The sequence below is a fragment of the Plectrocnemia conspersa genome, unplaced genomic scaffold, assembly GCF_051122295.1.
Source record: "Plectrocnemia conspersa isolate PC_06_02 unplaced genomic scaffold, ASM5112229v1 ptg000007l, whole genome shotgun sequence".
In the NCBI taxonomy this organism is placed as follows: Eukaryota; Metazoa; Arthropoda; class Insecta; order Trichoptera; family Polycentropodidae; genus Plectrocnemia; species Plectrocnemia conspersa.
The window spans coordinates 5,838,510-5,862,861 of NW_028277171.1; the positions used below are offsets into that span (position 1 = coordinate 5,838,510).

Genomic DNA, 24,352 nt, shown 5'->3' on the forward strand with positions numbered 1-24,352 from the left:
AGCAACATTTTTTATAATGTAAATATTCTAAAAATGCAATAAAAAATAAAAACAAATTTTTAATGCCCATAAAGCTAAAAAATGTAACATTAAAATCAATCCTTAATAATCTGTGCATAAGTTTTGAACATGATATTTTTTCAAATCGTAAAGCGATTAATAAATAATTAATTTTATTAAGCACTGTATTTTTTTTGAACTTGTAGTTACTTTACACTTAGATATGTACATATGAAATGTCTAATAATAAATAGGACTCGTTTTCATAAGCTTAAAAATAACGTGAACCACAAAAACCGTATTAGAATTATTAAGTTTGGATGCAAAGGGTATATAAAGTAATATTCAAATACAATGATTACAATATGAATACATTTATATTAATCAAACCATGAATATGTTTAAAAAAATATTAATCACTGCAAGGGATACGCTTTTTACTATTCATATAATATACGTATATATACATACATTTTAATTCAACCCAAACGTATTGAAAGTTCAAAAAGGCATGACTTTTCTATTATTTGCAAGAGCTTAAAAAAACAAACCGCCGAGGATCTGAAATTAGGATAAGACCATAAGTATGTGAACCTTTATAACGATTTATACGCTTAAATATCAAGTTTATTTTATTTGTAATTCAACATTTTACTAAATATATTTTTATAACGGTTAAATACATTTCGAACCCAAGAAGGAAACAAACTCCTCCCAACTCGTGATCTACGATTTAATTAGTTCTGGCAACCAAACTGTGTACCATCAATCTATCGGTACAAACATTTGGAATATATATTCCAATTGATCGCCACGTCGAAACAAGAAGATCTGCGGTTCGTCCGCATTTTGGTTAAAACTTTCCATTTTGATTAAACCCTTTGTAGGGATCGAATAAAGCTACGACTTTTGTCTGCAAAGGTACGAAACTATACATGTATAACGATATGAAATTGAAAATGTTTCATTGAAAATTATTTATTAAAGTCGAATATAATTTTGCATTGTTTGGAATGCGATATATATTTACAAACAATACCACGAGGTTTAATAAAGTTTAATGAAACACGGAGTCGTATTTATTTTCGTTTTAGAAATTTTAGTGAAGCTTCATTAAACTGAAAGTACGAGTTGACCCTTTTATACTAATGAAATTAAGAATTCTGCTCTAATATCATTCAGAAAAATTATACTTTTTCGCTTTTGCAAAATATAAATAATAAACTATGTTTCTGGTTATACAAAATGTATTTTAAGATATACAGAGACTTTTAATTTATTCATACACATGTATATTTATAAAAAAATTATTTAATAATTTTACAATCAATAATACACAAAATATTCAATTATCTAATATGATAATAAATTGCTTATTTAAAATATTAATTGTTTGTTGAGATAAACTTTTTTAATGTAGGATTTCCCTGACCATATTGGGGAAAACGTTAAGAACCACTGCATCGAACACATAATCAGCCACACTACGGCATTACCATTAAGAGCCAGTGGCTGCCGTTAGCTTTGGCACGTATAAGTTTCGTCTGGATTGTAATTAGAATTTAATTCTCCATAAAGCGTCTTTCGGTGTTCGTGACAAAATTTATAATCGCCCCATTTGAGTCTCCAAGTTTAGGGCCAGGGCGGAGTCTGCGCCCCCATTTCCATATGAAAACGGCTCTGTGCTCAAACATGGCGCCTTGTTGTATGGAATAATAATCGGCGACTTGTTAAGACTTTTCGTGCGGCGGTTAAACGGTTTCAATTTGGACACGTTGACTTTTATTTTCACGCTTCAACGTTTCTATCTATATTAATCTTAGTGCAAAAGCAACTTTAAGAGAGGCTACGTGTAGAATTTTTATTTAAAGTTATTTATTATATTAGGGTCTGGCTTAAATTCATCAAGCAGTTAATGTTAAGTATATTAATTTTTATTAATAAATATTTTTAACTGCGCTGAATTTTATAAGCTATTATTATAAAGACTGGATTATTAATTGCGTTATGTTTATTTATTTTCATAGTAAATTATATTGTCCCATCTAACTAGATATTATCCAATGCACTCGAGCGCGAACAGATTACTTCGTACATACTATAATAAGCAAGCATAGCGTTAGCCCGTTGATGTATAGTGTGTTTTCTAACAATGGCCGGTATGACGGCCCTCGACCGCAAATCCTATTTGGATGTTGGCGCAACCACACCAGACAAACAAGTGTAAACACCACAGCCACTTTGAGCAATGCCATAATGGCCACTGTCTACTACATCTTTCATGTCCTGCAACAGTGATACTTAAGAGACCCCCAACAGAGAAAACCATGCACGCGACCATCCATCTGGATATTTAATAACAACCGGCGTTATTCAAATTCAGTTGCAACTTCTGTTTTATGATTTCCGACTTTTGGCGGAGCAGCAGCAACATGTGCTATTATAATATATTTTCCGAATACCACTCTGAGAAGTATTATACTACGTGTGCTCTTAAGCATGAATAGACAAATATATTGTATAGGATGCGGCAGAGAATCATGCGATTATAAAGAACAGTTTTATCTGGCGTCTCAACTATCTACAATATGATATCAGCATCGTTTTATTTAATATTTATAAACCAGTGGACTGATGCATTACGTGCGTATTACTAAAATTACGCTTCAATCGTGACCACTCAACGTTTATTTCGCCACCAGCTATGCACTAAAAAAAATTTAAAAAAATCGAAGTCTCCGTTTTGTATCGATTAAGTAACGATAATGAACGATAATTTTCGGTATCTTTTCATTATCCATTATCGTTCGATATCGATAATGAATTTTTTGATATTCAATCTCAAACGATAGTGATCGATAATGTCGTTTGTTTAAGCGATATTTGGCGGAAAAGTACAAAATAAAACAATGTTAACCAACGGCGCGTGAAATTATGCACCCTTTGACTTCACATTTATGGCCGAACTAGTCCTGGTACTAGAAAAAGTTAAAGATGTGAGTGAGGGACTTTCTGCTGATGATTCACTGACCGCTCAAAACATATTCCCATTTCTCTTACTTGGAAAAGTGCTCGCTGCTGACACAACTCACAAAAAAAATTCATCATTGAATTTCAGAGACAAATGGAACGAGTTTTGCCGAAACCTAGTACTGAAGAGCACCATGTACGTATGGCCAACAACATTACCCGTATTATAAGGTAATTTACTCAGTTCAACAAGAAAGAGCCCACTCTAAGAAGATTTCTTGACTCACTTACATCGTCTCAAGAGGTTGAACAGGAAACTCCAACAAGGCAGCATATCGGACTGGCATTAACTCCTGCCCTCGAAGACATGGATCTCGTGGATCAGTTGGTGGCTGAAAAAGCTCAGCATGAGACTCGAAATCGGACAAAATCGGCAAGCACTCTTTCAAGATTTATCCCGGACCTTCATCTTATAAAATTGCTGTATTGACCTGGTGAAAAGACTACAACGGGATCTTCCTGTTGTTGGCGGCTGAAGCCAGTAAAGTGAACGGGTTTTTTCTGCTAGAGGAAACCTTATAACATCTCAGAGTATAAGGTTAGACCCGTCAAATGTTGAGAAGATCCTCTAAATACAACTGAATCACAATAGAGTCCGTATCACTAAATACAACATTGGAATTCCTATTGTTGAAGAATTACCTGTCGGAGAGAGGCATGATGAGGAGAGTGGACCATCATTTTTAACTCCAAGAAGTCGTGCTGGTTCTGCATCCAGTGCAGCAAGTAAGGATTCCCGCAACACTGAATGTGACTCCAAGAAAAGCTCAAGACAGTTACCGAAAACTTAAAAAAAAAGTTACAAAGAATTGTGTATGCTCCAGATTCAGACTTGTTGTCAGCATTGGTCCTTCAGAGACTATCAGTGCAAGTTACACAGAATCGGAGGCAGATACAGAAACTGATTAAATACTTATCTTGCTGTGAATGCATCAATGCATCTTAAAAAATGATTAAAATAAGGTGAATTTTTTGAGATTTTTATGTATGATTTTTTGGCTATAAAGATAAAGTAATATTTTTATTATTTAATGTTCTGGTTATTTTAATTTATAACTGGTAATTTCAGATAATTTTGTAATAATAATTTAATAAAATTTTGGTAACAATTTTTTTTTTATTACAAACGAAAGTTTTTTTTTTGAGGTTGTACAAAATTAAACAATATTTATAGTAATATTAAACGATATTATTTATATTAAACGATATTAATCGATAACAAACGTTGTTATCGATTAATATCGTTCATTTCGCTCCTTAGGAACAACGCAAAGACAGTGTAAATGATAAAATAACTAATTTATGTACAGAAATATTTTTAAATTAATATTTATTTCTTGTATTTGATTTTATATTTTATTTTCTAGTAAAACCAAAACATATATATTTTTTTTTTTTTTAATATAGAGATAATTCAATATACTATTTAGGTAGTAAAATAAATCTTTTTTTGCACAGCTAATAAGTTCATGTATGTTAGTTTGGAGACTTTTATGAGCGTGTTTGCGTTTATGAGTGTTTTCAATTCAAATGATGCGGTGGAACGACCATAATACCTTAATGGATGTTCACAGCCGTTAATGTACTCCAAACACAATGACCAAGAATGAGGCTTTCCATTCGGTCGCTCGTTGTATTGAGTACTGCGAATTAGGGGTTCAACCATTGTTAATTATAACAGTGTGTTTGTATATAGCGTGTTTATTTACGGAAACTACAATTAATCGATAAATAACTGTGAAATAAATAAAAACTTTTCCGGATTTTATATTTATATCTATAACCTTTTTGTCTTTGTGATATTAATGAACGATGTTTTAGACATTTCGTATCAAAACTTAATACGAGACGTCATGTAAAAGGGTTAATAATTTGCATTAAAGCAAAGCTGCAGATTTTTAATCTAAATTAAACGCTTTGTTTGAGAGATCTGGGGGCAAAAATATGCTTGTCTCATCGCCGATGCGTATTTCTTAACTCTAATTTAAATTACAAAATATCTATGTATGTTACTTCTTTATTGTGAATTGTTATGTATGTGAAATAAAATAAGAATATAAATTCTAGAGAGATAGAAAATGTATTTTTTGATATGGGTGTTTGATATATGAACCCGCCCTAGTGGTGAACGACGAGTAGTATAAGTTTTTTTTATTGAAGCTTTAAAGGATCATGAACGAGCCACCGGTTGACAAGCTATTCGCTTATGCTGTTTTTGTCCTGTACATTACATAACAACCATCACCTGCCACCATGTGACAAATTAATTGAAGTCCACGGTAAACCACTCGAAGCGCTAACTATCAAAACGATGCAACCCTTGAATACTAATACAAGAAATTCTACACGGCGCACTCGGGTTGAGACTTGAATATCTAACGAGACTTACCGGCAAGAAAGCCATTCTCACCCCGGCTGGGTTGATTTTCGGGGGTGGATTTCGCGGAACACAAGAGAAAGGCAACATGACGAGTATTTAAGACGTAAATAATAAGTTGTTTATTGGAGTGACGCTCGTTTTGCATAATTCGGCAAGGGCACGAGGGTGAATATTAAGGCTAACTCGATTAGTCTGATGTCATATTTATGCAAGGTGCCGAAGGGGTGACATAAACACATTTTTCAAAAAATAAATATTAGCATGTGCTACAAATAAGCGACCCCAGCTGCTTCAGGCAATTTATGGAAGATTGTATTTTTTTATATAATATATGAATTTTTGAACTAGCAGATCGTTAATTGAAAAGGCAAAAATAATATATATAATTATTTTAACATACAAAAATACATAATATGAGTAAGATTAAATAATCCATAGTAAGAATGAAATAAAAAAAGAATATAATTAAATAATGCGAATCGGACCAGCTCCTCGTAGCTGACGTTAAACAGATCAATGTGCAATGCCAGCGCATAAGGAGCCGAATAACGAGAGCCATAGGCTCTGACGGTCATCAAAAAACGACTTGAAGACATTCTAAAACCCAAAACTGACATCCCTTGCAAATAATTTGATTGCTAACAGCACACTTCAGTAATTTAAATAAATGTTTAGCGACATTAAACTCTCAATGCTTGTAAAAGAAAGGCGCTGGGATACAAGAACGGATAACAAACAAATATCCTCTTACTATATACAATAGGTAATCGAAGAATCTTTTCTAATTATATATTATAATTTTTAATATACAAATTTACACAAAACAAATATTTTAAATACTAATAAAATGGATAAAAATAGAAACTAGTTAAAACTAAAATTTAATACCAAACATTGTAGTTAATTTGTAAAGATATGAAATTATATTTCACATAAAATATACACACATTTCTAATATCTTATATAAAATTTAGTACAAATTCATCTAATTACAGAGACTTTAAAACTTTTAATGAGCTGCCAAAATCAATCAAAAACAATTGTAAAGTAATTAAAAATCATTTTCTCAATAAATTTTAACAGTGAACATTCTATTTATTTTTAATATAAATATTTTAACCCTTAGTTATTTTATTATTTTCTCTGAACAACTTAATTTTTAATAAGACATATTACAATATACTATTATGAATGTAAGATCAATAAGATATGCTTTCTGTCTGTCAAAATAAATTTGTTATATCAAAGTACTTCCTAGAAATTCCTTTATTTACTTAAACTCCATCTCACTCCATTCCTCTTTGTATTAAACTTTAAATAAGTCAGATAAAATTGTAATGAATAGATTATAAAATATATATATATAAATAGATGTTTCGAAAAAAAACGATAAATAACACCAAAGCGCAATTTACTATTTATACAAATAACACAATTATAAATATTTTTTATCTACCTTTTTACTTTTAACGACTTGTATGATTACAAAGATTTAATGGCGCCATTAAATGTAGCACCTGTGATAATAACCATGCTAAAATTATTGGTCTAATTAAACTTTTCATTACTCAAATAAAACATGATTGTATACTCATACATACATATATAAATAATCTAAGATACTGCGTATTTTGAACTCTAAAATATAATTTATTTATCTAGCAATGTTAAGAAACTTAATCTTTAATATATATTACTCGCAAAATTTGCTCTTTAGAAATCAGCCCCTTGGGAAATTGCCTTAATTTTACTGTATTTATTTTATATACGATAATCTGGTAGTACTATCAATAATATATAATATAAGTACAGATAAAATATTCTCTGGATACTATTAAAGGGTAATGCAAAATTTAATTAGGTGTTTTTATTGATTGTCTAAGTTGTTGTATAATATATAATACTTTTAACCTCATTTTAATATTAGGCTGTTAAATAAAATTTAAATAAAGCCTAAAATCATAATGCATAATACAATAAAAAGATTTAAGTTCTTAAGAACTTTATTGTTTTATTTAAAATTAGTGTAAATAATTATTAATTAGTTACTTCGAAATGTAGTGTTGCTTATAAAATTGTATAGGAGTAAAATAAAATTTTCAATTTATGTATTTCATAAACAAAAGTTGATTTAGACAAACTTAATATTAAACGACAACAATCGATTCATCCCACCCCATGCACACTATTCGTGCGAACATTTAGTTATAGTCACAATGGCGCAATTTCCTCATCCCTAGACGTTTTCAATTATTCAGCCAGGTGAGCGAGTGCGAGAGAGAGTTTAATTTTTCGAGTGTCGGTTGCAAAGAAGAAGAGCGTTATAATGAAACGTCCCGGCGGTCCATTCTCGGCCGGCCGAAAAACCCGCACAAGTTGATGTAGATAAATTAATGCATGCTAACAAAAGACACTAAAAGCAACATAAACCAGAATCCGAAAAGGTTCCACTCTGTTGTCCTGATACGGGCGGGCGGGGAAGACGTGACGTGACCGGAAATTAAGGTCGAGGGGTCTCACGGACCCCTGACCGGCCCACCGTGTCCACCGTGGCGGGGCACCGCAGGACCTTAGGGGCTTGGCTACACGTATTTTATTTAATGTGGATTCTGCTGGTGCTACGAGGTATGGGAACGTGTGGAAGATCGATACAGTTATTGCCTCTGAATGGCTTATCTATATATATAAAAATAATTAAGATAATATCTCATTTGACCGAAACTTAAGCCCTAGAAGCTCCTGTGGTGAAGGAATTTTTGGTTAAAACTTTCAGTTGAAGTAATTTATATTTACTACCCGTTACAAAGTACAAAATGTAGGGTTATGTTATGCTCATCTAATTAAATTAACTAAGGTAATATTGAATTATTTAATGTGGAAAGCTTTAGAAGAATCGTTCAAAAACAAAGTGATTCTCTAGACAAAATTTTCTTTCAGGGATGAGATTTTTAATAAATAGAATTACTAAAGTTATAACACAAAGATTAACTTTTTACTAATATAACTTCTTAATGACGTATATTTCTTATTAGTTTAATTTTGCAACTAACATACATATTTTGGTATCTAATATTCAATATATATTTATTTTTAAAATATATACATTAATTTGACAAGTATTCATCTAACAAGTCAATTACTTTTTATTACTACTTTATTTTTATGGGCGGGGTGAAATTTAATATACTTTTTAAGCAAGAAGGCAAATCGATATAAATAAATGAGATTCTAGGAATACTCTTGCCTTTGGCAGCAACTGCTTTTCTTTGTACAGTTTTGGTTCATAATATTTTTTATATGCTAGAATCAGTGAATTATTTCAGCTTAAAAAAATCAGTAACTAATATGTACGACTTTGCTCAATTGTAATTAGGGATTCTGTGTCGAGACAACCCGGGAATTTATTCCCGAGAATTCAAAGATTTTTTGCTGTCTCGAGTCTCGGGAATTTAAAAATTAATAACCCGGGACTCGAGACTTTCCGAAGTGCAATTTTACAAAAATATGTAAAGAGCGAATTTGATGTCGAGCTTAATTTATGTCTCGATATGAAGACAAGGTGGAATTCCTTATTACCCATGATCTCGAGATTTCGAAAGTTTTTAAATTGCATTAGAAAATCATTAATTGATCTTGGCATCGGCCAAATTTAGAATGAATCGAACATTCACGTATTGGAAAATATTTGTGAAGTACTCACTCCTATAAAACTGGCAGCTGAAGCTCTAAGTCGTCGAGATGCCACTTTATTAACTTCCAAAATTATTGTTAATTTCCTTTTAAAAAAAATATTTGAAATGAACACAACTCTGTCGCACGAACCACCAAAATATTTCAACGACTATAAATAAAAAAATCAACTTTAAAAAGGAATTTCAGATATTAGATTCAACTATCAAGCGAACTCCAAATCTAGAGCTTTTATTCAAATCATTGCTTACAATTAAGCCAACATCTACAGAAAGCGAGAGAGTTTTTTCTACATCTGGAATATTTGCCACAAAAACCAGGAACAGGCTATGTGATTCATCATTAAACGCCTTGGTGTTTTTAAAAACATATTTTTCCTTACAAAAGTAAAGGTTTTAACTTAATATTGATATAAATATTGCGATTAAAAAAATGTAATAAATTAAATTTAAATAAATATCGAATAAAGTGTTTTTAAATTGTTTCAATAAATTTTCACCTATCGTACCCATAACACAAATAATATAAGTTTATAATAATAAATTAATTAAAGTTATTAATAATAAGTTAATTTTTTAACATACTTTTTTTTCATGATTATACGAAAAATAATCAAAGTCTCGAGTCCCGGGAATTCCCGGGACTTTAAAAATTTGGGTTTCGAGTCCCGGGAATCGAAAAAACCCGAGACTTCAGAATCCCTAATTGTAATATATCATAACGACACTTATATATGAGATTAGAAAAATACTTAAAAACATAATCTATGATGGTCGATAAAAAAATTATAACAAACATAAAGTCCGGTCTTCATTAAAGTTCATATGGGATTCAAACTAAGGACTTTTTGTTTTTTTTTGAGATAATTATTTATAGTAAAATTAATAAATACCAAATGGCAATCAAGTGTATAAAGTGTAATATCACATACTTTTTTATTTTAAAGTAAACGATGTAAATATATAGCAGATATATATTAAGCAAACATTTTAATAGTGAGGCATATGTTCTTCTTAATCTATAATAGTCATACTCAATTTTTTTCTCAAGGCCAAATAAATATCTGTGCAGCTCTACAGTTTTAGACCAAATCGCTCTTATTCAAAAAAACAAACAAAGAAAAATATATAAATATTCTATCAAGAATACACAAGAATAAAAATATTCAAAATTATTTATTCATTCGTTTATTCAAAAATAATGTGATTTCTGATGTTGAAACAAACTTTAACCTATTTTAGACAAATCAGGCTCTTGATTGGTACAGGCTACTCGCAATATATAATCAAGTTAAAAATCAGTAAGCCGATTTATATTTAAATTATTTGCATATTTCACACTAGAATAAGATGATTCACAGATATGTAAAGTGTACTTGCAAAATTTTGTAGTCTTCCAAAGTTCAGCATACGTCTCTGTCTCCCACTTTTCTTTAAAGATTTGCTTCGTCTTTAAGCTCGATCCACTCGTCAAATAACTTTGTATAATGCTGCTATTTGTTCAATATTTTCGGTTTCTCAGTGTCAGGGATTTTCTATAAGCAACAGATCTTATCTTCTCTACGTAGCTTGATGAGCAATAATCTAATCTAATATTAAATTTATCTGACTTCCTAAATGAAAAATAATGTAAAAATTGTGCCTTCATTATTCACAGAAAATCCATACAAACACTTTCTACCCCAACTCAAAATCTTTTCTTTCTATTTGCAGGTATCATGGATGAGGAAACGTGACCTGCACATCCTGACATCACACATCTTCACGTACACGGGTGACGGTCGGTTCGGCGTTCACCACCCCGAGTCATCCGACGACTGGAACCTCAAGATAGAATACGTGCAGTCCAGGGATGCTGGCATATATGAGTGCCAGGTGAACACGGAGCCCAAGATCAACATGGCCGTCATGCTCAACGTTGAAGGTTCGTGACAATAGTGAGCGTACGTACGGTAATCTTGTTTGTCCGAAGGCGACGCCTTGAATATGTATCACCCTGTGTGGAATAAAGCGTCTGTCTGCGAGCTCGGTTGTTGGTTTATTTATGATATTTGGATGCCTTTTAGATTTAGACAATAATCGTTACTTGGTTTGCCTCTCGTCTTTATGGGTGATTATAGAAGTTTTTATTACTACTCTCATATATTTTTGTTTAAAATATCACTATTCCCATAATGGGTATATTCAAAGAGCAATTAATGTGAGATATGATCGAAAAGTATCCGATCAACTAATGGAAGTAGAAGGTTATAAAAAATCGCATATCTTTGCAACCTGGGGTAAAAACATATGTTTGTTAACTTTGAGCTTCAGTCGCAATAAAAACAGATTTACTTAGTGTTTATATTTTAAGAAGGCTTACTTGTTAGGAAAAGTATTTATTTAGAAAAATTGATGTAACTATATTTACATTCCATAAGTCTTTTCTATGAGTTAATAATAGCACTTTTATAAAATGTATGTATTTAAAGACGAACAAACATATTTTTTCTCTACTATATTTTAAAACTGATTATTTAACCCAAAAAAAGTCAAGAAATAATTGATAGTGAAGTAGAATATCTTATCCTTGTTCTTCAAACTTGTATTTCTGTGCTTATTTTATTTTTATTTATTTTAGACAATAACAACTCATTTTTCATAAGCAATGTGTAAGTTTGAGCAACTGTTATTATATTATGCCTCTTTTTATCATTCTTTTACTTACGTTTAATAACTTACAAACCATTTCTCAAACTGACAAACTTTTTTTATTATTAAGAACTAATACTACGCATTTTTAGATATATCAAATAAAATGTATCTACTAAAGTTACTTATAGATAATCAATACGTTTAGATGCTTAAAAAAATTGTCTGCCCTTTGTAAATCCCAATAAAAATTTATTGATGTATATCTTCATATAAAGCCATATTATTAGGCTTAAAGAAAAAAACTAACACGATCAAAATTAAAATTAAACTTAAACAAACTGATACTATGAATTTATAAATATTAATATTACATAATTATTACTAGACAATTTTTAAATGTTATAACACAACAACAAATAGTCTGATTCTACCCCAAATCATTATATTGGCCAGACAAATGAGAATAGGAACACTCTAAGATTAATAATAGCAAACATACCGTAATAAATTAAATTCTATCAAAAACTTAACTTAGATTTGACACATCTACCACTTTGCTTTCGACTTAAAATAAATGAGTGTTTAGCTAAGCTTATTCCAAGCGGAGCTAAGCCAAATATAAACCGAGAGAGCTGGAGTTAAGTCAGAACTTGAAGTTGACTTAAAAAATTGTGTGTAGATTATCAAAAGTTATGCAAATTTTAAATTAGTATATATGTAATAATGAAAACCTTGTATTTTTTAAAATAAACACACGCTTCGCTAGATTCGCTTTTAAGTTTTACTAAAAGCACTTAATGTCACACGTTATTACATACTTTAATCAAATTAATATAAATAGATTTCTTAAAAACGATTTTATATTAAAAAAATAAATGTTATATTGACACAAATACTCATACTTAGTTACAAATCTGTCTAAGACTCGAGGCTAAAGTGATTTGGATGTATTATTGACTAAATAACTACCGTTGATTATAGATTGATTAAAAAATAACTATCGAAAACAGTTTTGCTTGTTTTTTTTAAATATTAGATACATAGTGCTTAAATTAATTGTAAGCATGTACAATATCAAATTCACTGATAACACAATAACAATCTTTATTATTATTTATTTATAATTTTTAACAATTTGATAATTAAAATTAAAATAAAAGATTTGATTTTGATGCATTTTTTAATTGCACAAAGCTAAGCTTCATTGCATTATTTTTAGTCAAATAAGAAACCTAACGTAACCTAATAATTGCCGTATTCTGCATTTTTTTTTGTATGAGCTATTAGCTAAAATTCGCCAAGGTTTTTTTCTATTTTATTACTGTTATTTTACATTTACCATAATTGTTTCTCTATATATATATATACCTTCAATCAAATCTGATTATTTGAAAAAATACTGCCATATTATATTATCTAAATCTATAACACATAAACTAAACGTAACAAAATGTATAATCTTTACATTTTGCTAAAAAAAATCAGATTGTTTGTTAAGATTATTTGTACAAAATGCTTTGTTCTAAATGTAATGCGATAAAAAGTTACAAACGATACAGACATAAGATTGACAACTCAAAAAGTATTTACAGGACGTTAAAATAAAATAGGATTCGGATTCAATATACTTATAATAGAGCCATATAAATATTGTATATAACATACTGTTTAACTTACATATTGCTTTTATATAACTCATTTATCCATTTTGTATGTGATGCACGAATGGAGATATACAACGCTCCTATTATTTCGGCAATAGGTGAAATATATAATAACAAATCAGCAATTTAGTGGGCATTTTTCATCCCGGGCGTCGTAATGTCTTTATTCATTTTCCGATAGACAAGGGGGAAGAAACGGCCTTTATGTACTTAGGTATCCACGAATGTGTATCCGTACACGTAGTACGTGTGTGTGTTTCCTCGCGCAATTTGGAATTTTCCCAACAAACCGTATATGGATCACGCGAAAGGCATTTGTCTCGCCCACCCAAAAAACCGCCTGAACCACCCCCAACTACCACCCAACGGCGCGGCGACTTAATGATGATATTTCGTCCGAAACTGTTTCTATATTGGCCATAGGGGACTCATCCGGCGTGACGTCATCTGCGATATACAGTGGGTCAAAATATGGATATTAATTTCGCTCTGTTGCTTGTCTGCTTATACTGGCAATTCGTTGGAACCCAAAAATATGATTTCAATACAATACTTTAGCATTAACTGTGTTATATATTAATATTATTTTTAATATATATTAAAATTTAATGCGTTACAGTAAAATAACAATCAGTATCTACAATAATGTATTGTGATTTTTTTAATAAACTCATAAAACGCAATTTTTAATACAATAAGACATATCTATAATTTTGTAAAAAAAATATTAAGTAATTTTAGTAGCGATTTTTATAATAAAAATGCTTAGAATCCTAACCATAAAATTTAGGTATAACTCAATTAAACATAAGCCAGTGGAGTGTAATTTATATTTAAACAAAAATTAGTAATATATTTTGCGCTTCTATATGAACATTCAAGACATACATATGTAAATCTAATAATTTGTCCAAAATATACACAGACAAAATCAATTTATCTTTGTGGCAGAAATATTATTGTAAAAGTTACTTTTTTAGATTCAGGCCGCATGTCTAATAAATATGGTATTTTTAAAGACCGATTTCATAAAAAAATATGTATAGTCAAAATTAATACGTAATTTAGATCAACTGCGCATTACAGCTGTGAATTTTAAGTTATTTCTTTATAATTTATAACACTAACTGATGTTTAGACGTATTAAACTTGAATCTAAATCTGTACTTTAAGTTCATATTGGTATTTTATATAATATATTGGACTATTTTATTGTAAGCAATTCTCTATGCCAACCTTTTCTTTGCGTCGACTATTTATAGGGGTTTTTCTTTAGGTCTATGTCAACATTGAAGATTTTGCTTAATAATCTATGTTTAATCTTGATTAATTTTTTTGATATATTCCTACCATTTATTTTTCTGCATATCTTGTCATATTGTTTTTATTTGTGTTCCTGAAGAGAAAACACTAATAAGTATTGTCTTTCATAAATGATATGATTCATACTTTTCTGAAATGTTTTGGTTTTAAGAAACCCCTTCTCTCCGCCAAATGCTAGGGATATCAACGGCACTGAGCCATTTTTCACCCAGTGGATTTTGAAGCGTCACGGAAATCAAAACAAAAATAGTAAAACCACTGAGAGGGCGTACGATGCCAAGGCTTTTTCCTTAGCTTTTCACACCTCCACAGAAAACTTAATATTAGGTTAAAACAATAGTTGTTTGCCGCAGGAAAAGTTTCCTTTTCGTCACATATATGAGATACTAATAATAATTTACATATACAGAATAATTTATATCAAAATTATATAAACATAATGGCAATTAAAAAAAATATATTAATAAATATAATTAAAAGTTGTGTTACCTTTATAATAATAATTTTATTAGAGAACATTACTATAACTTAAAAAAATATTTTGAAAAAATTATTTCAATAAAAATTTTTTACTTTAATACATTTTGGCAATTATTTTTTTTATTTTTTGAGATTTTTTTAAGCTCTTAGGTTTTAAAATTGCAATTATTTGACATTTTTCTCGAGAAGAAACATTAAATAGAGCTCACTTAATTGACGTATAAATTTAAACTACTTTCTACGTCATTTATCATATTTCAGTTTAGCCCAGTCGTTACCTTTGAGCTACCAGGAGTTATGTTGAGCCCCAAAATGATTAGTATACGCAGGACCACAAAATATATTATAGCACGTATTGGTATCGCACAATATATTATCTAGGGGAACTTATCTATTATATGTGTTTGTTTGATTTTTTCTCTTTGCGATATATTTATATGTTTAAAGTACTGGAAAACTATCGACAGATTATTTAGATTCTTTATTCGTTCATTTTTGGCCCAACATCCAAGATGCGTCTTTATTTTCTCCATGAATCTCCTCAGCTCTTCTGGTCCTACGCCAGGATTCTCCAGTAACGTGATCCAATCATCGAAGCCTTGGTATTTGGTATCTGTTTTATTATTAGTGGTTGGATAGAGTTCATTCAAGTAACGTGGACCGCTTATCAAAGCTTTCCAACGGGAATAAAATTGGAGACACTCTTTTCTTGGTACAGGCTGTACAGCTCTTGGTTGTTTGTGATACGCTATTCATTGCCCTCTTTATGGTTCCATATATCCTGCCGAATAAATTAACCATTGAATGTATCAAGTAGCCGTTCGTTAGTCATAGTAAGTGTCTAGATCTTTGCAACGCACATAAATATGTCAGTCATGGTCTAATGAATGTTATATTGATTAACATTTTTGTGATTTTATTTATTTTATCAAGCTAAAATAGTACTTATTTTGGTCTTATTACTGACATATTTTGTAGCTTTTACCGATTCCAAAGACGAATTCCTTGACGCACTCGAATGTGTACTTATTTATTTTTTAGATGTCACCAGCATGATTTTTTTTCTCCATTATTTTTCTTGGCGCTTAAAGTTTATATTAAATATGTCAATGTTGATATTTAATTTGCCATCTCGGATGACTTTTTTCAGGACATGCTAGAGTTAGTTTTATTTTTATTTGACATTGCTCTTCTAAAGCACAGAGAATATTAGCTTAGAATACTAGCGCCACATAGTAAATGAGTCTTTTACAACCTTCAAACGAGAATCCAAGAGTCAAGTATCTTGTGTTTCTGTTCACTGACAGTGTATCTAATGATGTTTAACAGTTTTACATTGTTTCACAGTTTCTTAATAATATGCTCATGAGTGTTTTTTAGAGTATTTTAAGTACTTTTACTCTCATGTGGTGATGATTTTTATATTTTAAACAATTTTTTTTAAATAAAATTCCACGCGTATAAAGCAACTATTTGCTAGTATTTAGGCAGAATGAAACCCAAGAGACCTTCGGACCACTGTGTATGAAATAAGCGCGTGGAGCTGCGGGATGAAAAGCGGCATTTTCCGAATCATAGTTTCGGGCGTCGATGGGAGTTTTCCGCCGTGATATACGGCCGGTCCGTGATCAGGGGTTTGGCCGGTTTTGATGGGCCGCACACCACTATTCTACTACACTTCGTTCGGCTCGTGTACATACACGATCGTAAACAATACCACGCGGCGGCGAAACATATTTTCGGTTTATGCGCCTAGAGGAGAGAAAATTCATTTGCCGTTCTTCCTCGTCAAATATGCCAAAATGTCAGACATAAAATGTGATGAATTCGCCGCAAATCCGGTTTAATCCGACGTGTGTGCCTTGTGTGTGTGTGTTTGGATTTTCGCATCAATATGCTTTATAGGTATATATGAACACACATGTGTGACGTATAAATAATGGAAAGTAAATACTCTTGTAGCGACGGAGCCTTAGGCGCGTTTTGATTAAAGCTCAAGTCATTGAGATGTGTAGTAGCAGAATGTGAACTTTGGACAAGTTATTAATTATTCTTATGGAAAATCATTATGTTTAGTAACTTGTTTAATTTAAAATATTAATATTTAGGGGAAGTTACAAAACAAAATCCGAATAAAATTATTGATAATTTGCTTGTATTGGATATTATTTACAAAAAAATATATGTATAAATTTATACCATATACATATAACTGGTAAGTTTAAGACGTAACATATGATACATTTTAATCTTACAATGTAATATATTGTATTAATTGTTTACTTCAAATAATCTAAATATAGTTTGTTATTAATTTTAAGTCAAAGTCTGTGTATTTTTGTCAAAGCTAAAGTTTATATATTCTGACAAACGTGAATATTACATACGTAATATATTAGGTAACCAGTCACCACCCACTTTACACATTTGCCTTTTTATTTTTTGTAGTTAAATTTATAGATATATCATGTTTTGTACTAATTATTGAATTGTTGAAATTTGTAAAAATAGAGTTTAAAAAATTTAAAATATGGAGCAGCTTTACGATATGACAGAGTAATATGTAAATAACAAGATAAACACATCATAGTTACCATTATTATGTGTTTATCTTATTTGTAATGAGTACTAATGATCATATTAAAAAATAAATTGGTACAAGCTATATAAACCCTATGGTGCCAAATTTTAATTATGTATTAAGAGACGAGACGTAACCAGCAATTAAAACATATCTTTGTATTTAGCCAATCATTTTATGTTATAGGTTTTTTTATCAGAGATTCTAGTTTCAAATAATATATAAGGCGATTTTAAAATACAAAATATTACTTACGGGTCGATGACTTGACAGGCTTAATTTTGTTTCTAGCTAGGGCTTACTCAATCGCTTGATTCGAACCCTATTAATAATTTGTAGGGCACTCTGAACTACAAATAAACCAGCACAAAATCAACTTATTAAACACACTGTAACTTTTTTATGAATTAAATAAAAACATCTACATCATTGACAATTTTAAAAAAACAGTAATTACAAACTTTTTGTTGTCAATGTTTTAATTGGCAAATTTTCATTTTTATTTTGTCAAAAGTGATACAATTAAAATAAAACATAACATATTATCTATGTTTTTAATTATGATTAATAAATATATAAATATGTTTATTCCTAAAAATATATTATTGATTAAAACATTATTACCCAAAATTTGTCATACATAGTGTTTTTTAAATATATAATAATACTTTGAAATACTTTATATAGAACATGACATCATATAATAAAACGTATTTATTGCCTTATTTATTTGTATATAAATAATTAAGCCTCATAAATTTATATTACATTTCTTGGACATTTTGGCAAACATTGTTCAGTTTTTATCCAAGGTCCGGGGTTGTTTGCGGCCGCTCGATGAAAACATTAGCTATTAAATATTCAACAAATTTAGTGGCCTTGGAGGTCCATTATCTGCAATATCTTTATTTCTGAGAAAACTTTGTTCGTAAACAATTTAACTACGATTTTTATGGACTTTGTGCGAAACAAGAACCTTAATGAATTCTCGTAATTAGATTTTAATTGATATAATAAATGTAAAGTCTTAATTAACAACACATTATATATAAATTCTATTATACTTTTTTTATTACATAAAAAAATAATTTTTGATATAGCACGTATTCAAATTTAATTCTTTACATTTGCTAATTCGATTTATTTTAATGCTACTTGATAAATAACAATTAGAGTCTCCAATTACTCGAACCATCAACTACTCGAGTATCGAATATTAAAATTTTAAAATACTCGAGTACTCGAGTACTTTCGAGTATTTACAAAATGTACCAAAATAGCTATTATTCAAATTCGTGCACATATAAATAAATAAATAAAATACTTAGTATGTTAATTTTTACAATTATTTTAACTTCACGAGCATACTTTTTAAAAACAATAATGCAAAAAGTGTCTCGAATTTAATATTACTGCTAACCTTTGGTTTTATTATTCCCGTTATGGAAAAAACCCTTTCCGTTGATGTTGATGTTGGTCTTATTGTCATTAACGCGTTGGATAAGGTTTCTAATTTATATCTGTTCGCTTTTTATAGATATAAAATTTTTTGAACTCTCTTTTTATGTTCTCTTCTTTCATTCCCTTCTCTGCTTTTCTCTTATAACCTTCGACTATTGACAAAATAGTATTTTGTAATTCTTCTTGAATAGATTTTTTTTCTTAACAATATACAATATTCTACTCCTTCTGATTATTGCGAAGAATTTAAATCTATATCCTTCGAAGATGTATTTGGGTGAATCCCTTTCACTCTAGAGCTAAACGGTTCGCAAAGAACTAACTTTACTTTAAATGCCTTTAAAACACACAATTGTTTTGATTTATATGTTAAGCTGAGGGATCAGTATAAACAATTGACAACACTTTACGCTACAACTGCATAGTCATGAAACCTAAATTTTTTTTGTTGATATTTCATATTGATCATTGCCATAAATTAGATAAGTCGGGACTGTCGAACAGAAAACACAAAAGAAATTTCTCCGTCGTACCCACTAACATAGCCGACGACCGGAACTATGTAACTATGGAACTATGAAAAAATTATACCTGATAGTAACCGCTCTAACTCGGGACTTCGGGCATAAACGCCAAATAAAAGCAAGACGTTAACCTTTACCGTACCGAGTTAAAGTTATTTTTGTTTCTGAAATATTTCAATTTTTTTTAATTTCGAGTATTAATCGAGTAATTTTCAAAATGCTCGATTATCAAGTACTTGAAAAATAGACAAAAATACTCGAGTATCGAGTACTCGATTACTCGAATTGGAGACTCTAATAACAATGCAGCTAAAATCTGGGCTCTTCTTATTTTTTCGTGGTCGCCAGCGGAAAGTGTTGCTCTCGCTGCCACCACGTCAGTGTTGCTAGAGTGGCGCCTAGTTTGTGGCCAAATAAATTGGCCCCACAGTTTAATTATATAAATTCCCATTATCTCATTTATTGAACCTAGTAAATTTATCTTTAAGAACCGACGATTCACATGTGATTCTTTTTTTAACTAAATTATTTTATATATTAAAATAATTAAATTAAAAAAATATATAGTTGTTCAATCCATGTTTATAATTAGTCGTTTTCTTCGGTATAACAACATCCACAACTCCCACAATTATTTTTTGCAGTTTGTACATTACATATTTATATATTTCATAATAAATCTTAAAGATATAAATTCTTATTTCGGAATTAAACAACCAGTGTGTCGAGTAAACGTTTGTCGAAATATGCAAGGAAAATTTATGTAGCCGAAACGAATAACAGAAAAATACAGCATCCGGCATCGGAAAACATCTGTTTCGTCGGTTCGCCTTGATTAATCGTTTTTAACAAGTTTAAACTTTTCAGATTAGCGTCGGATATTATTCAAAAGTCAAAATACACATAATATAGTATCGTTCTCTTCACGCTCGTGTAATTTATGGTAATGTATATATCATCACTTGACGACCATAATTATTACGACATTAATTTTCATACATAATTCGATCGCTCATCACGTAGGTTGCTTATCGAATAACAAATATCTATTTATATCATATTGTTATATAAGCACACGTTGTTTTTTTCTGCGTGAAATATAATTATTTGTGTACAAAAGCAAAAAAATATTGATTCGACTTAATTCGACGTTCATGTTTATATCATAATAAACACTAAATAATAATGTATTATTTAATAGTTTTTTATAGCATGATTATAGTTAATTATATTTTACATAAATCTGTAAAATTTTTATGGTTTAATGCATATTGAAAACACATATTAGGTTTCAATTGGACATATAAATTTTAAAAGATTAAGAACGATAATTTATTTTTACAAATCAATAACGGATTTTTACTTCTTTAAAATATACCACTAAAATTCAACCCATTTTCTTCAAACAAATAGTATACTTGTCGCAAAGTATGGCAAGAAGCGTTGTTTTTCGACCTTGGTACTTTAATATGATTCTTACTTCTATTTCTACTATAGAATATTAGTATACATTTTAGTATAAATTTATATAAAAAAAATCCATATCTTTAACTGTCCAGTCTTAATATTTCAGAGCTTTAAATTTTATTTTTTAAATATTTGCATTTATATATTCTGTACACTAATTGTAATGGAATATATAGTTTCCTATTGCATACATTACACAATTCAGTTTAAAAGACATGCAATACAATTCTAATTTTCTATGCAGTTATAGTTTTTTTTTTAGTTTATAGTCTTTACTTGTATATAATGTATTCACTAGTAATTTGAGAGTATTTTAAACGTATTTTAAAAATTAAATTAAATGCATATTTTGGCATTTTTAAATCGATTATGTAATATTGAATATAAATTTATATAATACAAATTAAGTGTACTATATGCATATTGTAAAAGCACCAATTTAAAATACCTGCTAATATTATTTTGATTAAATTAGGCAATGTTTTAAGGGCGTTCCACTAATATAACATAGGCAATATAGATTTAATTCCTATGTAGTAGTACTTTATAACTACCTTATTACTAATTTTAAAGTGAACGTCAACATTAATGCGTAGCACAAACAACGTTTGTGTAAACTAGGAACAGTTGTTGGAAAAATGAATATTTTTTTGGTCGACTTCTCTCCGCGGTTTGAATTACGGTCACATTTCGGAAACCCTGTATCGGTTCATATAACACGTGATACATCTTCATATGTTCCATAACGTTGACTTTTATGGTTCGGGAGGCTTAACCAGTTAATTCGGAGGGATTTATGCTTTCCCCGCTGGCACATTTTTTCACGCTTCCCTTGGGCCGCAAATGCGGCCGGCGTTCATCAATGATGTCCATCACTCCATCATATAAGTTACGGCTAATGTGGGTAGCCTGCAGATATAAGCACAGGGTGACCACAAAAACAATAAGAGTATCTTCGTTATTAAAAGGACAAGTTTCTATCTATTTATTATTGTAAAATTAATTGTTAATCGGACATCATTCAACAGTACTTAAATACCAACTTATTTGATTTGAAATCAGTTTATATACAGTTAAAATATATAAATATATATGTATATATGTATACACATCTCAATATCATTAATAATTATCGTTTCTTTAGTGTTTGGATAAACTTTTTTACTATGCTTCTTCAAACATTGTTTTCTTTGGGTTTATCAATCGTAGGGGAGTCTTTCTTTTCCTCTTTTACGTTCAACTAACTTATCGCTTTCCCTCAACAATATCTGTTTGTGCCAAGGACTAGAAAAATACCCTTTGTGCGCATCATCGATAGCAATAATTTGATAATAAAAGACAACGGTTATTTTTTTTCCATGGTACATACAACAAGCATTTTACTACAACATCAAATTTTAAATTCATCAATCTCAAGTCTCTCTTTAGACTATAAAAACACTTTACGCCAACTAGTAATATTAAATAAACATATTAACTAAAGGTTTTTTAACTGTACTAAATAAATATATGCGATAGAATGTTAATATTTTATATTTATTTTTGAGAAAATAATTAAAATACTCACCTTATCATTTGACTTAATTGCTCAGTGTAATGAATAAATAACCAAAGCAGTATAATCTTTGATTCGAGCTAATTTTTATGTGAAGCAAAGTCGTACATTATTATAATATCTATACTTTAGATATTTTTAAATTTTAAAGAATAATTTTTGCTTTGATACAATTTATTTTCCTGATCTATGAAAATGCACAAAAGTCACCCCTATTCATAAAAAGGATGACAAATTATATATAAAGAATTATAGACCAGTCGCAGTGTTGTCAGCTCCTGCTAAATTATTTTAAATAATTATTCATAAATATCTCTATAATCACTTTCGGAGAAGTTTTGTTAGACCAACAGCACGGGTTTCGTCCTTCTGTCGTTCACCAAAACGGTGACAACTTCTCTCGATGCGGGAATTCAAGTAGACGTCGTGTATACCGATTTTGAGAAAGCCTTTGACAAAGTTTGTCATAGGTTATTATTAAATAAATTGTTGAACCTCGGTTGCTCAGATAATTTAACTCGGTTATTCTCGAGTTATTTAAGCAATCGTAGACAGTCTCTATGGTGGCCGATTGTCGAAAGAATATTTTACCCCTTCGGAGGATCCTCAAGGATCCGATCTGGGCCCTCTGTTTATTGTGTTATTTATTATTCACATAAATACAGTTTTCTTCTGTACGCAGATGATTTAAAATTATATAAATGCATTCGATCTGTTGTGGACTCCTTCTCTCTACAAAGTGATTTAGACTTTCTGTGGAGATGGGCTTCCATTAACCGTCTGCCCTTTAGTGTCGGAAAGTGCCATACTGTGTCATTTTCTCGATCCCGTTCGCCATCAGCTTATTTCTACCATCTCGGTGGTAACATTTTGACTAGAGAAACTTCCACTAAAGATCTCGGAATCACTTTCGAGAGCAAATGGAGGTTCTCTCTACACATACACGACGTCTGTGATAAATCTTCCAAAATACTCGGCTTTGTTATGAGGAATGCCTTTCACTTTGACAATCCGTCAGTTATTCGCATCCTCTATGACACCTTAGTTCGTAGCATTCTTGAATCGGGATCTATAATTTGGAATCCCGAATAGCCAAATATTCCCTTTTAGTGGAAAAAATTCAAAAAAGGTATTTAAGATACCTTTACAAAATGACATTTGGTTATTATCCGTACTTATATCCCAGCGCCTTTCTTTTAGAAGCGTTGGGATATGATTCGCTGAGTTCTCGCAGAAAGCTGTATGTCGCTAAGCATTTTTTCAAATTACTAAAAGGTGCTGTTGACAATCAAGCTATTCTCGAGGAATTTTAGTTTTGGGTTCCGGAACATTTTCGAGAATCACGATCGAGACCTCTTCTGATGGCCGTTAGGACTAGGACATCCGCACTTGCCGACTCGCCTATAGCTGTGGTCATCCGGCTCCTTAATACGCTGGCAATACATATTGACTTATTTAATGTTAGCTACGAGGATCTGATCCGGTTTATATCATTTAATTTTAATATTTTATAATTTTTTGAAATGTTTAAGTATTGTTATATTTATGTATATATTATATATGT

The 24,352-nt window shown here is 30.3% G+C and overlaps 1 protein-coding gene across 2 annotated transcripts in view; it reads left to right on the forward strand.

Annotated features, from left to right (window-relative positions):
• The window catches only part of LOC148233726 (junctional adhesion molecule B-like), a 560,268-nt gene that overhangs the window by 518,755 nt on the left and 17,161 nt on the right, over nt 1–24,352 (forward strand). For both annotated transcript variants that reach the window (XM_088188561.1, XM_088188562.1), the window contains exon 4: nt 10,813–11,023. In XM_088188561.1, the coding sequence (XP_088044687.1) occupies nt 10,813–11,023 (211 nt within the window). The remainder of the gene's footprint in view (nt 1–10,812; nt 11,024–24,352) is intronic.